Raw genomic sequence first — 15007 nt, forward strand, 5'->3', positions numbered from 1 at the left:
TTAAACCGTTAACCACCCCAGTTGCAACATGGATACTCTCCCCTTTAATTTTTTTTCTCTGTCTGGTTTATTTTTCTGGGGTTTTTTGCGCGTGAAGAATGGTATTGAAATTTAGGCATTTTTCCTTTCTGTTCGAAAGAGGAAAGCCGCGGCAACCCCTGCCTTGCTTCCGAAAGTTTCTAAGTCAAAAGAGGGGGAGTGGGTGGTTTTTGGTTAAGGGGGGGGGGAAGACAGAAGGACCACCCCTGGATTCAACATACCCACTCAGGAAAGGGCCGGCCTCCAGACGGCGTTGAGTCTTATGCAAGCGGGATAAATTGGGAGGGAGGGGGCGTTGGACGAACTCTTTCCCCAATTACTTTTAGCGGCGGGGGTGGTGTTGGGGGGCGGCGGTCGGGAATCCTTTTACAGGCTCCCTTCTCAACCGGTCCAGGGCGGTTCGGACCCCTGTGAAACCAGTGATTACAACCACGAATTCAAGAGGAGGAGGAGGAAGCGCCGCCGGCAGCGCGAGAGAGCAGGGGAGAGCAGCTTTCAGCGGGGGACGCTTTTCTGGCTTCCACGGCCTCTCTTCGACCCCCCCCCCCCGCCCCAGGCATGGACCCTTCGCGCTGCCGGCAGCCCTGGGGCCCGCTGCTCCTCGCCCTCCTCCTGCTGCTGCCCTCCGGCCGGGCACAAGGTACGCTTCGAGCAGAGCGGCCGCGCTGCAACGAGGCGCGGGCTTGCGGGGAGGCAGGGCTGGCTGCGCAGAAGCCGGGCGGGGACCCACTTCGCAATCGGGAACTCGCGCGAGCGGGACCTCCGAGCAGCGGCATCCTCGGGGCCGCCGGCCAGCCCGTTCGCGCCCGCCCGGCCAAGAGGCCGCCCCGCCCCGTCGGGCTCGCAAAACGCCGCGCCGCCGCCGGAGGGCAGCAGAGCCAGGCGAGAGTCCCTCCTGCCGCCCTCTAGCGGACGAGCGGATCCCCGCAGGCCTGAACCGCTGGGGGAAATGGGCAGGCTTCGGGGGACGAGATCCCTTCTCCGTCCCCGCCCCGCAGAGTTGGTTTATTCTGCTAGCGTTGTGGCGGCTTGAAGCGAAGCGAGGGGATCCGGTCGGGTGCAGTTTTCAAGTGCTTTTGGCATTGATATTACCGAGATTCCCCCCCCCCAACTGACGGGCTATTTTGCAAATCCTCGTTTTGCAGCCGCAAGAAGGGGCCTGGGAACGGGGAGGGCCGCTTGTGCAGAGGGCGCCGGGCTGGGGACGGCCTTGCTCTGACTTGCGAGGTGAAGCACGGATCTGTTCCTTTGTTCTGAAAACGGGGGTCTTTCTCTCCACGATCCAGAAGTTGAGATCTGTGTACAAACTGGAAAACGCCCAAGCGTGATCTGGCCTGAGGGAGGTATAGAGGAACTTCCCTCCATCGCAGAGTGACCTCAGTCAGTGTTCAGACTAGGGCCAAGAATCTGGGTAGTTACAAAGCCGCTGTCTTTGAATTTTATTGCGATCTTCTGAGATTGGGACTAATGGCCTCAAGAACATTTGTAGGACTTAGTGTTTCTCTGAACAGCGTTTCTCAATCTTGGCAACTTTTAAGACGAGTGGGTTTCAACTCCAGGAATTCATCTTGCACCATCGCGGATCTTAAAATTGCCAAGGTTGAGAAACGCTGGTTTAGAATTCTGTTGCCAGCCTCTTCCATTTTCATCAATCTCATTTACTAAGAATGTGTAGTGTTGTGGAAATAACAATGATGTGGAAAGAAAACGCAACCCAGAATTTATAGCCAGTTGTGGCATTTTGAAAAACCAGTAGAACAAGGACATTTCTTTGGCTTCCATTCTTTAAACTCATTGTAATTCATGCCCCCGTAACCACACTAGCGTACAATGTTTTAGTATAAATTTTGAAAACCTGATATCTGCCACGATTAAGGTGTTTCCCCCCCCCTTTTTTGGTCATGCCAAAGGGCAACAAACCTGTGACGGCAAAACGGCAATGTTAGACATACCGGTAGGTACATCTTTAATAGAGAAATGAGCAGCCAACTCTTGCTTAGTCCCTCTTGAGGCCTAGCCAACCAGTGGCTTGCTTTGCATTGGGTGATCTGCAAACTTCATTAATGTCTCATCCAGTTCAGTGACTAGCCCTCCATTCAGGGAGCCTTCTTCAGCTGCCATAATTCACCCAGTTGTAAGTCTACCTAACAGCCAACATTTCAACAGGAGACCACCATGAGATTCTGTGTTGAACGAAATCTTTTTTGGGGGGTTCCAGCTTCTGTGGCATTCACCTGAGCTACTCAGCTAGTAACTCTATCCAAGCAAGAATCAGTGTTTTTCAACCTTGGCAACTTTAAGATGTGTGGACTTCAACTTCAGTTTGGCCTAGTGGTTAAGGCACCAGAATAGAAAGCAAGAGGCCATGAGTTCAAGTCCTGGCTTAGCCATGAAAGTCAGCTGGGTGACTTTGGGACAGTCACTCAGTCTCAGCCCAACTCGCCTCACGGAGTTGTTGTGGGGAAATAGGAGGAAGGTATGTTGGATATATTCACTGCCTTGAGTTATTTGCAAATAATAAAGGCAGTTTACAAATAAATGAAAAAAATATTCCAGTTGCTTCTGGGAGTTGATTCCACCCATCTTAAAGTTGTCAAAATAGAGAAACATTGGTAAGGAGTTGAGTTGGTCTGCTGTAATTTGCTTATAGTAAACCGGTTCTGGCTCCTATTAATTGTAGAAAGTCTATCCAAGTCCTTGCGAGCACACTCTTGCAATCTGTTCCTGCCCAGTGTGTAATTAACCAATCAGTCTGTTATTTCTATGGTCCTCCTTAGGCTAATTCTGTCTGTGAAACTAAAGCCTCTGAAATATGAATTTGTTTATTAGAATTTTAAATAAATAAAGGCATTGTTGTGGCATCAGATTGGTGTCAGCTTTTAGTAACTTCTAATATGGGTTATTGTGGGAATAATATCACATAACCCTAGTTATGGATATTTGACAGATTTATATTTTCTGAAATTGATGTATTGAGCAGGGATTGGGCTAGGCTAGGGCATCTGCTTCCAGTTCGATGAATAGTCACTCCCTGCTTGCAAACTCTGACACTAGAATATTTGGGGCACTTCAAAAACAACAGCTTCCCTGTCCGTAAGAATGAGCAGCTGTCAACTATTAGATAAGGCAGGCAAAATGTTCCTCTTGATACTGACTGCATGTTTTCCATGGCAGCTGGAGAAACTTCAGTGGGACAGAAAGTTAATGAAAGCCCACGTCATAAGTCACTTTTTCAGTACCATTGTAACTTCAAACAGTTGCTAAACGAATGGTTGCAAGTTGAATACTTCTATGTATCTATCACTCAGAGGTGTGCAAGAAAGTACCAATTCATACTATTGAAGTTATAAAGTTGTGATTGAAATTGTCAGTACAGAATATACTGTAGTAAAAGGGCAACAATAACTCTATGTTTGAGTATATTTATATGCACAGACACATACACCTACTCACAAGCAATGTGCATAGATATTTGCTAGATTATCTTGTAAATTTATTATTTGCATTCTGATGAACAAATCCAAATTTCAGAAAACTCTAGTGAATAGGAAAGGGAGGTAGTGTAATAATTGTAGGAGAAGGAGAAGCAGATCATGGTGGGGTAGATCTAGAGAGGAATCAGCCTAGAATCTGTACACAGCCACAAATGGTCTAAGTCCCTTGAATTCCATTGGCCCTTATCTAATGCCAATTTAGTGCTGACCATTAGTTGGCTAGATTCTTGTGCATAGGCATGAGCAATAAATCATCTTAATTGGAACTTAATGTGTGGTCCTGATTCTTGAAGCCTGACAAAAAAACAGAAACTCAACTGCATTGGGGTCAATTCTACCACCAGATTTCTGTGAGTCCAGAGTGTGCTTGTGTTTAAACAGGAGTTTTGTTTACTGTAGCTCTGCATGATTCCTGTTCTCTCCTGGTCTTTTCAATTGCCTTCCACTGGCATTGAATGACTTTTCTGTAACTCTGCATGGAGTCTGGGTGAATTTGCCCATTCACCAACATTGCAATTCTCCCTTTGAAAGGAGGGTGTGTCTCTGCATGTGCTCCTATTCCAGCCGTTCTTTTTTTCTAGTAGAAAGGTATGGATTACACCTGTGAAGGAACGTAATTCTTACTTTCAGGACATTTTTTTTTAAAAAAAAAACTTTGTGGTAGCTGTGAGGTGTACCTTTTGGTTTAATTTCAAAACAAAACCAAAAAAACAAAAACAAAAGGTGCTCTCACCTTGCATAGGTTTGGACGGGTGCATGCAAAATTCATTCTTTGGCTGGCTTCCATTGCATCTGGGTCTATAGTATAGCCAAATTAGTAGTAGCATTAAGAAACTGGAAACCTGTGCCTTGAGCTCAGCAAGTCAGTTTACAGGTTGTTAGCAGCAGAAAATAAATCCAAAACCTTGTGCAAATGTGCATTTGTGTGTGTGCACATACACATTTAATGGCAAAGGTTAGTTATACATTAATTACAGTAATAAATTGTATAATAGGTTTCTTGTATTTGTCTTGGAGTGCCTAAAGAAATTGGTGACCTATTGTTTTTCCAAGCTGAGTGAAGAAAAGAGCATAGACTAAATAAAAACCTTCAGCAATCTTTAACGTTTCCATAGACTGGGTTATCAAAAAAGATTAGGAAAGAGAATGCTATCTGCAAAGTCTCCCATCCACAATTTTTACCTAAAGTATAGTTCTATTGGGTGTAAGGCTACATTTGAAAATGATAGCATTTATTCTTCATCTTTGTTATCAGCGAAGTGATCTGCATCCATCCTTCCTAGAGAGAACAAAGCCTGTACCCCTGTATCCATATCCACACACAGAGCCCACTCCACTTTTCTTTAAAGTTATGCAGAAGAAGTAAGAAATAACCAGATACATCAATATAAGTAGAACTGATTTACAATCATACCATTCCTAATCTTCCTGGACCTTCTTCCATGTGCTGTGCCCCTCCCCCCCCCCCCCCCGCCCGCCTTTGTTCTTTCAACTTCTCACATTTTCAACATCACATTGATTCCTTAACAGTGCCGATTTTCTTGTCTTTCTTTTCCTCTCAGCCCGGTCATGCTTCCTTCATATATTTGTTTTGCAATTTATTCACTCTCCATGACCAAATGACCCCAAAATTCCTTTTTATCCTCCACTTTTATATCTATCTCACAACCATTTGGCGCTCATTCATTCTTGAATCAATTTCTCCTTGTTTACCCACACACCCCTTCTTAAGTAACTCATTCCCACTGCATTCAATTTACTTTGATGTTTTTCCTGACATATAGCGTTTCCAGTTACATTTAACTTTTGGCAGACATTCCTTGCCCCAGACCACATACCACCTACTACCTTTGTCCCAACATTTCCACTGCTTAAAATTTTTTCATCTGTTTTCCTATTTTTAGGAAATATTTTCAAAAAGTACACAAATTCCTCTACTGTACTCTCTTCTAAAACTATTGTTCCTGTAGTTTTTCATTGGTTGTGTAATTTGCAATTGTTCACTCCATTTTTCTGTAAAAAGAACTAGTTTCAGGTCTGGTTGCATCATATAATCTATTGAACATTTACTGCAAATCAATTGAATTTCAAAATACAATTGACCTCAATCATTAGCAGTGAAAAATGGCGTGAAAGATTTTAACCATTTCTAAAATTGTGGCAGAGCCTGAGTCAAACACATCCTATTTGGGAGTTCATTCCATAGCCTCGAGATGTTCTTTTCCTGTGTAATTGATATTCAAGCTTCTCTCAGAGATGTAGAGGGAAAAGGAAGTGATTTGGATAGAGCTAGATCAGATTTGTTACCAAAGTGAGAAGGAAAAAACGTAGATTAAGTCCAAAACAAGAAGAAGGTAGAGTATGCGCAAGCAGCTCCGACTAATTCGTAGGGATATTGGGAGGTGAGAAGAAGAGAACACAGAACATAAAACAACAGGATTGGGAGGGACCTTGGAGGTCTTCTAGTCCAACCCCCTGCTCAGGAGGAGACCCTAAGTAGAATTTTCCTCCAATGTGATTTTCCCATGTATTTTACCAGGAAACATAGATAGGGCAGGCTAGAAAAGTCAGTGCCCTCCTAACCATACCCAAGCACTCCGAGTTTGTTGGCGATGTACATTTTGCTCTATGAGTTGATGGTGACCTAACCCTAACCCTAAGTGGAATTTTCCTCCAATGGGATTTTCCCATGTATTTTATCAGGAAACATAGATAGGGCAGCCTAGAAAAGTCAGTGGCCTCCTAACCATACCCAAGCACTCCGAGTTTGTTGGCAATGCCCATTTTGCTCTCTGAGTTCATGGTGACCTAACCCTATACCATTCCGGACAAATGGTTGTCAAGTCTCTTTTTTGACTACTAAAAGTTTCACCTTACCAGTATAAAATGGTACTATTACTTTATGTAATCTTGATACTACTGGTATACTATCCGTCTTTGATGCAGCCTACGTCAACTAATACCTTAGCTTTTTTGGCAGCACAAAATACAGTCAGATTTGCAAGTTTCTGTTACTACAGGTAGTCCTTGACTTGCAAACATTTGTTTAATGACCATTCAAAGTTTTGCCCACGCTGAAAGAAGTGACTCACAACTTATAAGTCCTTGCATTTATGATTGTTGTAGTATCCCAACAATGATGTGACCAAAATCCAGGCCCTTGGCAATTGGCATTTTTTTCTGATGGCTGCAGCCTCCCGAGAGCGACGGCTTTCCCCTTTGCAGCCTTCCCAGGCAGCCTCTGGCAAGCGGTCAGCGGGAGAAGCTGCATCTGATTAGCATCGGTGGTGATTCACGTAACGGTTCTAGTGATTTGCTTAATGACCACAGCAAAAAGGTTGTAAAATTGAGCTTCACTCACTTCATGACCACATCACTTATTGACAATCTTGGCGATAAATTGAGGAGATTAAAACCTGGAAAGTAGTTTGAGCCTTGCGGAATGGTTTCCTCGCTTTGGTCTATAAAGGGGAAGCGGCAGCCAGGGAACCATCTCCAGAAGAGCTTCTCCTGCTGGAGTTGGTAAGTGGGGAGAACCCCATCCTTCCACCACTGGACAACTGGTTCTTTTCAGGACTTCCTCTCCCTAGTCTTCTAACTCCAGCAAGAGATGCTCTTCTGAAGACAGCTCCTTGTCCACCAGGGCTCCTCAAAATGTGCTGGAGGGCAATTCCCAGGTGGGGCAGATCTTTCAGGCAGGACCCCTTAATCCCTTCACGTTGCACCAGGGTAGCATCTAGTGCTGCCTTTTACACCAGGCACAGTTCCAAGCTTTGGTAAAACCATGTCCCAGGGGTCAAGATGGCCTCTGCCCAAAGTGTAGATCATGGGTAATCAATCACTCAAGTGCAGCGAGCTAAGGGGAGTAGGAGTTTGGCAGACCTGCTGCACCCTGTGCTCCTAGCCGTCCCTTGCAGCCTCTGTAAAAGAGCACTCCCAAACGGTGAAGCTGCTAGTTCCTGTTAGGGTGTGCGGTCCGTAGCGGAGGGCTGGGACTATGGGATTAAGCAAAGGGCTGCTAGGAGACAAGAAATGAACATTTGAGTCCAAATGGGACTCGAGTGGTATCTCTTAGCAAAAAGTACAAGAAAGAGGCTGCCACGTCCTGCGGAGGGAAAGCTCAGCAGCGCTGCACGTTCGGTGCCCACCGTTTCTCTGCCTCAGCGTTGAGCTCTGGAGCTGCTCTGGACCATCGAGAAGCTTCTTCAGTGAGAATTTGCTTCCCTCTTATTGTGTAGTGGGTTCTGGACCGCATGGCAGACAGCAGGCAGAAGAGTACAGCATCAGCTCTTTATTGTGGGTAGCACAGAACTGAACAAAGGGGGTTACCTGTACCTTGCCAGGTACCTTGCCAGGTACACTCTCAGCCAATCCATTCATCCGAATCTCCCACCGAAAGCTAACCAGCCAATACGGTAATGGTACACCACCACCTGGTGGTAATTGTCGAGCTGTTGCTAAAACCCCCATACATAACACCCCTTCCCCCTTAAAAGAACAAACAATATATCTAATACAAAATATCATGCATACTATTTTCCTATAGTTACAATGGCTAATGGCAACACAAACAATATATCTAATACAAAACATCATGCATACTATTTTCCTACAGTTACAATGGTTAATGGCAACTATGACTTGACTCTAGGCCTGTCCCCCATCAAGATTGAAAATAGTCTGCGAGATAAGCAGGTGGCTTGTGAGCTCTGGAAGACCGCCTCAGAGTTTGCTCTTCAACCGGGACAGCAGAGTCAGTGGTAGAGTCCTGGCTCAGAGTTCCTGGTTGACCCAATCCAGGGTCAGTCCTTGCAGCTATGCTGTCATGATGGTCCAGGGCCTGTTGTAAGGACCGGCTCTCCTCCCGTCCTGTTGCTGTTGGTTGTTGGGATTGATTGGTCTGTGACCTTTCAGGAACCCGCTTCCTGATTTGATCTATATGTCGTCTTATCTGACAGTCCCTCTCCACCCCTACAATGTAGGACAGGGGGCCAGTCCTGTCAACCCCCCCCAGAATCCATGCATGTCCCGGCCCATAGTTCCGTGCCCAAACCAGGTCATTGGTGAGAAGTTCTCTAGAGGGCTTGGGTTGCTCAGTCTCTGCCTCCACTCTGTCGGGATGTAACCTGTCCAATTTGGTGATGAGGCGCCGGCCCCAATGAAGTTCCGCTGGGCTCTTTCTCGTGGCCGTGCAAGGTGTGGTGTGTTGAGCTAACAGGAATTGTGCCAACCTTTGATGCCAGTCGCCACTGATGATGCACCTCAATGCGTCCTTGGTCATTTGTACCATGCATTCTGCTAATCCGTTGGTCGACGGGTGGAAGGGCGCAGCTGTGACATGCCTAATCAAGTTGGCTCTGGTGAATGCCTGGAATTCAGCAGAGGTGAATTGAGGCCCATTATCTGAGACCAATATGTCAGGGAGGCCATGTGTGGCAAAGAGCCCCCTGAGCACTTGGATAGTTCTGGCTGTAGTCATGCTATTGACAGGTATCACTTCTAGCCATTTGGAATGACTCTCTACCACCACTAGGAACAGCTGTCCTTGGAAAGGACCAGCATAATCAATGTGGACTCTGGACCAGGGTGTGTGTGTAGTCTCCCATTTGTGTACAGGTGCGTGGGGCTGGTCTGGACCTTTGGCAGTCATAGCAACTATTAACTTGTTCCTCTATGGCCTTATCTAACTCTGGCCACCACAGGTAGCTCCTAGCTAATGCTTTCATCCTGACTATACCCGGGTGTCCTTCGTGTAGAGATCTAATGACTTTGTTTCTCAGTGTCTCGGGAATAATGACTCTACTTCCCCACAAAAGGCAACCCTTGTGAGCAGACAGTTCATGTCTTCTATTAAACTAAGGCTGGAATTCCGGGCCTGGACTCTTCTTGCCACCCCTTGACCACCCAAGACTGAACTCTAGTCAGAATTCTGTCTGCTGCTGTTTCAGCAGCTATGTCTTTTGCCTGTAAGGGGCACTCGGGTAGGTCCTGGATGGTCAGAATTTGGGCTGCAGGTGCCGGATCAGGGTCTGAATTTGCTAAGGGCAACCTGCTTAACCCGTCTGCATGGCCCATCTCTTTACCTGGTTTGTGAACCAGTTTGTAAGTGTATGAAGATAGGAATATGGACCATCTGAGCATCCTAGGCGACAGAATTTGAGGGATTTGTTTGTCTGTTGTGAACAACCCCAATAAAGGCTTATGATCCGTGAATATGGTAAAATTCCTGTCATAGAGGTTTTGACCCTGGCCACTATAGCCAGGGCTTCTTTGTCAGTCTGGGCGTAATTCCTTTCTGCCCCAGACAATGTGCGGGAGTAGTATGCAATGGGCACCTGTTCCCTGTTCCCTGTTCCCTGTTCTCCTTTAAATGGCTCAATACTGCGCCCACTCCATAGGGAGATGCATCACAAGCAATGCAGATGGGCTTTGACTCTATGAAGTGGGTGAGAGAGGAATTACTGGATAGTAGTTCCTTAAGGTTTTTAAAACTCTTGTCGTGGATCTTGGTCCAGTTCCATGCAGCCTTCTTGTCCAGGAGCCTGTGCAGAGGCTCTGCTATGGCTGCTTTGTGTGGGAGGAATGAGTGGTAAAAATTAATGAGCCCCAAGAATGCTTGCAGTTCCCCCTTGTTTTTACCTTGGATTCTACAGGGTGGATTCCCCTGGCATCAATCCTGAACCCTAGGAATTCTGTGGATGTCACCCCAATGCTGCACTTGTCTTTTTTGAGTTTGAGCCCTGCAGAGCGGAATCTGCTTAAAACAGCCTGCAGTCTCTCAGCCAATACCTCCTCAGAGCTTCCAGCGATGAGGACATCATCAAAGTAAGGGCACACTCCTGGAATGCCCTTCAGAGTCTTCTCCATCACCTCCTGAAAAATTCTTGGAGCTACAGAGACACCGAATTGCAAATGGTTAACTCTGAAAGCTCCTCTGTGCATTACTATGGTTTGGGCGTCTGCCGTCTCCCTGGTAACCGGGAGCTGCTGGTACGCCTGCGCGAGATCCAGCTTCGCAAAGATGGCACTGCCCTGGAGAGAGGCGAGGACATGGCTGACCGTCGGAACCGGGTAAGCGTGCGGATTCAGGGCCTGGTTCACAGAGCACTTACAGTCAGCGCAGATCCCCACCTCTCCGTTAGCCTTCAGTGGGGTGACTATAGGGGTCTCCCACTCTCCCCCTTCTACTGGCTCTAACACCCCTTGTTCCACTAGCCTATCTAATTCGTTCTCAATTTTGTGTTTGAGAGTGAAGGGGACTCTCTGGGGTTTAATTCTAACGGGCATGATATTGGGCTTCAATTTGAATTTAATGGGTGGCCCGGTGTACCTTCCTAACTTGCCATTGAATACATCTGCAAACGTTTTGCAGATGGATTCGAGGCTCTTGGCCTGGGTGCTATGGATCCCAGAGATCCTTATGCCCACAGCCCCAAACCAGTCCAGCCCCACTAGGCTAATCCTCCGGCCCTCGACTACTAAGACTTCCAAGTGCCCACGGAATTCTCTGAACCCCACCGACAGGGTGGCCTCCCCCTTAATTTTAACGAGTGCGTTTTGAAAATCAGTTAGTTTAAGACTGGTCAGTCTTAATTGTGCCCACTGCTTGCTCCGGCCACACACTTGTTTAAACATCTCATAAGAAATTATAGAGACGGCAGACCCAGAGTCGAGCTCCATCTTGCAAGGCACGCCTTGCAAATGGACCTCTAATTTAATTTTGGGGGTGAGCAACCGATGGACCCCAGTGTGGGATACGGCTCTCAGATGCACGAAGGAATTTGAGGTGGTCACTAGGGGTTTTCTAGTACCTTTCGGCAACGCATCCTCGTCCCGGGAACAACTCCGACAGACCACTGTGATGTGGCCTGTTTTCCCGCAGACCCAGCACTTAGCCGAGCGAAATCTGCAGGCCGCCCTTGCATGGTTTCCTCCGCAGTTGGCACACTTGGGACTGGTCGCTCCTCCTCCGGAGGCAGTTTTGGCGCCGAACCCTCCAGTGTATTTTTGCCATAGTGTTGGCCTCCGATGGGCCCCCTGGTCTCCGCGCTGTTGGTTTTGTTGATTGTCCGGCCTCCGGTGTACCGTGTTTATTTCAGCCGCTTCATCTTCGTCATCTCCGCTGTACGCAGTGCTCTCATGGTGGACTGATCCCCCAGAGCTGCTGCTGGGTCGGTGAGTGGTCTGGCCTGAGTTGCTGGCCGCCTCGTATGCCAGGACCTCGTCCAGCACCTCTTGGAGATTAATAGTCGGCTTCACGAGCAATTTCTGCCGCAGCCGCTTTTCACTTAGATCAAAAACGATCTGGTCACGAAGCCGCTCTTCTAAATCGGGAAACTTACAGAGACGGGCGGCTTGTCACATGGCCGCTATAAAGTCGGCCGTTGGTTTGCCCGGTAACTGGACCCGCTGGACAAACTTGTAACGCCAGAACAGTTCGGACCTCCGCGGCATGAAGTGCTTGTTTAGTTTAGCCATGAGATCGTTGTAGGAAACAGTTCCGATAGCTGCCGGTGAGCACAGCCCAACAGCTATATCATAAACGGCTGGCCCACTGACGCACAGCAGGGCTGCTGCTTTAAAACGGTCTTCAGTGATCCAGTTGACCATCAGGTATCCCTCGACCTGGCCCAGATGCATTTCCCAGCGTTCAGGATGGCTGACGTCGAATTTGCGGATCTGACCAAGTTTTGCCATGCTGTATTCAGTCCTGTGGATGCTGCTTCAATAGAAGGGAATCGGAGAAAGATGCTCTTCTCCTCCTTTCCCTAGTGACTTCAGCTAGTGATTCCAGCTAGTGATTTCAGCTCTGAGTGAAGCAGCATCCCACCTTCGTCGCCACTATTGTGTAGTGGGTTCTGGGCCGCATGGCAGACAGCAGGCAGAAGAGTACAGCATCAGCTCTTTATTGTGGGTAGCACCGAACTGAACAAAGGGGGTTACCTGTACCTCTTATATACCTTGCCAGGTACACTGTCGGCCAATCCATTCATCCGAATCTCCCGCCGGAAGCTAACCAGCCAGTACGGTAACGGTACATCGCCACCTGGTGGTAATTGTCGAGCTGTTGCTAAAACCCCCATACATAACACCTCTGCTAAACCCAGGGTTCTGTGGTCATGAATGAAGGAGAGCAGAAGCCACCACAGAGTCACCTTATAGGGGAGATGATAATAAATAAAAATAAAGCCCAAGCCATGCGTGGCGTGGAAGACACACAATCACTGGATCGGTAACACTGGATCATTGCAGAGACCTTAACATAAGAGAAACTCTACATAGAGGTTGAGAGAAGGAGCATCTCATTAAAATAAGCCAGGTCTTAATAGGGCATGATTGCTTTTCTCCTCTCAAAAAAGGCGGAAGGGCTCTAAAAGGAGTATATGAAGGCTTGGACAAATATCAGAAGTACTTTGAAGACAATAAGTATTTTACAAGATAGTTGTTTCTCTACTTTTCCCATTTTCTGTGCATTGTTTTCTGGGTTGTATCTATTTAAAAGTTCAAGGTGACATTAGACAATTTTGCCAGGATTCTCCTTCTACTAATGAGAGATGGCAATAATAATAATTTATAATAACTGGCAAAAAGGTTTGGGTGTATAGTGGCAGGAGGTAATTTATCTGGAGCCATATTTAAATCTATTTTTAATTCTTCTTGGATGGGTTCAGGACTATATAATACAGGGCTGTGAAGTCATTGGCTTGCCTGAGGGTGTTGCAAAACAGATCTCTCTACTCTTTCCCAAGTCTAGATTTTTATCACGGTCTAGACCACAATTCCTCATCAGCTAATCCATTTTGACCTCTGATTCATAACTAGAGCTGTCCCAGAATCTTGTATCCAAGAATAATGGAAGATTGCGCTGACTTGATGGCTGTTTTATCCCAGCCATCGAGTTGATTTAAGTTATTAAGTTATTTCTTGGATCCCTTAAACCAATAGTGAATTGCTGCCAACTGAATTTTCTCCAGACAATACAGGGTTTCAAGTTTCTTGTTAAACTGCCATATTTTTAAAAACCTCCAATAGTTTATAATTCCTCTCTTGCCTCTTGCATATAAGCCCACCTATTACAAATTATTTACACCACTTTTTGTGAGCTGGCGCTCGTCAAACCTTCTCCAAAAAAGACAGCCAAACCCAGCAGTGATCAGCTGTATCTGTAAATCTCACTGGTTCAGGTAAATAGAGTTAGAAAATTCCAATGGGTAATTTGCAATTTAGTTTTACCCAGTGCGCGCCCAGCCAATCCCTGCATCCAGATCAGCTCAGAGGAAGGACATCGCTTAGTTTAGCTGGTAAACCTTGCTGGATGTCTGTTTATTGAACATTAGCAAACATTAAGAGGTTAACTGATAAAATGGGATAAAAATAGGCAAAAACAGAAAGAGATCAACAGAAAGACTTGAAGGCAAAGACTTGATAACAACCTACATCAAAGAGGCCATCTATGTCAAAATTGAACAGCCCTCTCTCAACAGAGGGGGAGGGATACGACATCATCTCCCTCCAGTCTACAACACGGTCCTTTCAGCAGTTCCAAGAAGGCTCCACGCCCATTTGCACCATTCAGTGACCTTCAGGACACAGATGAACCTCCAAGTGGCCTCAAGGACTCCGTAAAAGAATGCAAACGAACACCTGTCTGCAAGGAATATAAATCCTTCCATTCCCTGCCATCCAGTCAGAGCTGAAGAAGCTTCTTGGATGAGAAGCGAAACGTCTTCAAAGAAAAACAAGTCCAGTTGCCTTTTGAAAAAGCACCTTTGTGTGTGTTTGTGTGTGTGTGTGTATAAAAAAGGTAAAGGTTCCCCCGCACATACGTGCTAGTCGTTTCTGACTCTAGGGGCCAGTGCTCATCTCCGTTTCAAAGCCAAAGAGCCAGCGCTTGTCCGAGGACGTCTCCGTGGTCATGTGGCTGGCATGACTAGATGCCAAAGGCGCACAGAATGCTGTTACCTTCCCACCGCAGTGGTCCCTATTTTTCTACTTGCATTTTTACGTGCTTTCGAACTGCTAGGTTGGCAGAAGCTGGGACGAGTAACAGGCGCTCACTCTGCTACGCGGCACTCGGGATTCGACCCACCAAACTGCCGACCTTCTGATCGACAAGCTCAGCGTCCTAACCCACTGAGCCACCGCGTCCCATATATATGTGTGTGTGTGCCTGTGTGTGTGTGCCTGTGTGTATATATGTATATGTGTGTGTGTGTGTGTGTGCGTGTGTGTGTATATATATATATATATATATATATATATATATATATATATATATATTTATATATATATATATATATATATATATATACACATACACACACACGCACGCACACACACACACACACACACACACATACAGTATACGTATATATATATGTATATGCTTTTGCAGCTGTCTTTAAAAATTATAAATATATTCCATTTGTTATGGTTTGACAGGAATTTCTATTGTGTTATTAAGGCAGTCCATG

The 15007-nt window shown here is 46.3% G+C and overlaps 1 protein-coding gene across 1 annotated transcript in view; it reads left to right on the forward strand.

Annotated features, from left to right (window-relative positions):
* Window positions 1–597: 597 nt before the first annotated feature.
* FBLN1 (fibulin 1) overlaps window positions 598–15007 on the forward strand; it is a gene marked incomplete at its 5' end in the record, with an annotated part of 51122 nt that continues 36712 nt past the window's right edge. The window contains one exon of the mRNA XM_081331851.1: window positions 598–679. Within this exon, the coding sequence (XP_081187977.1) occupies window positions 598–679 (82 nt within the window). The remainder of the gene's footprint in view (window positions 680–15007) is intronic.

The sequence above is a fragment of the Vipera berus genome (genome assembly GCF_964194415.1).
Source record: "Vipera berus genome assembly, chromosome: 6".
NCBI lineage: Eukaryota > Metazoa > Chordata > Lepidosauria > Squamata > Viperidae > Vipera > Vipera berus.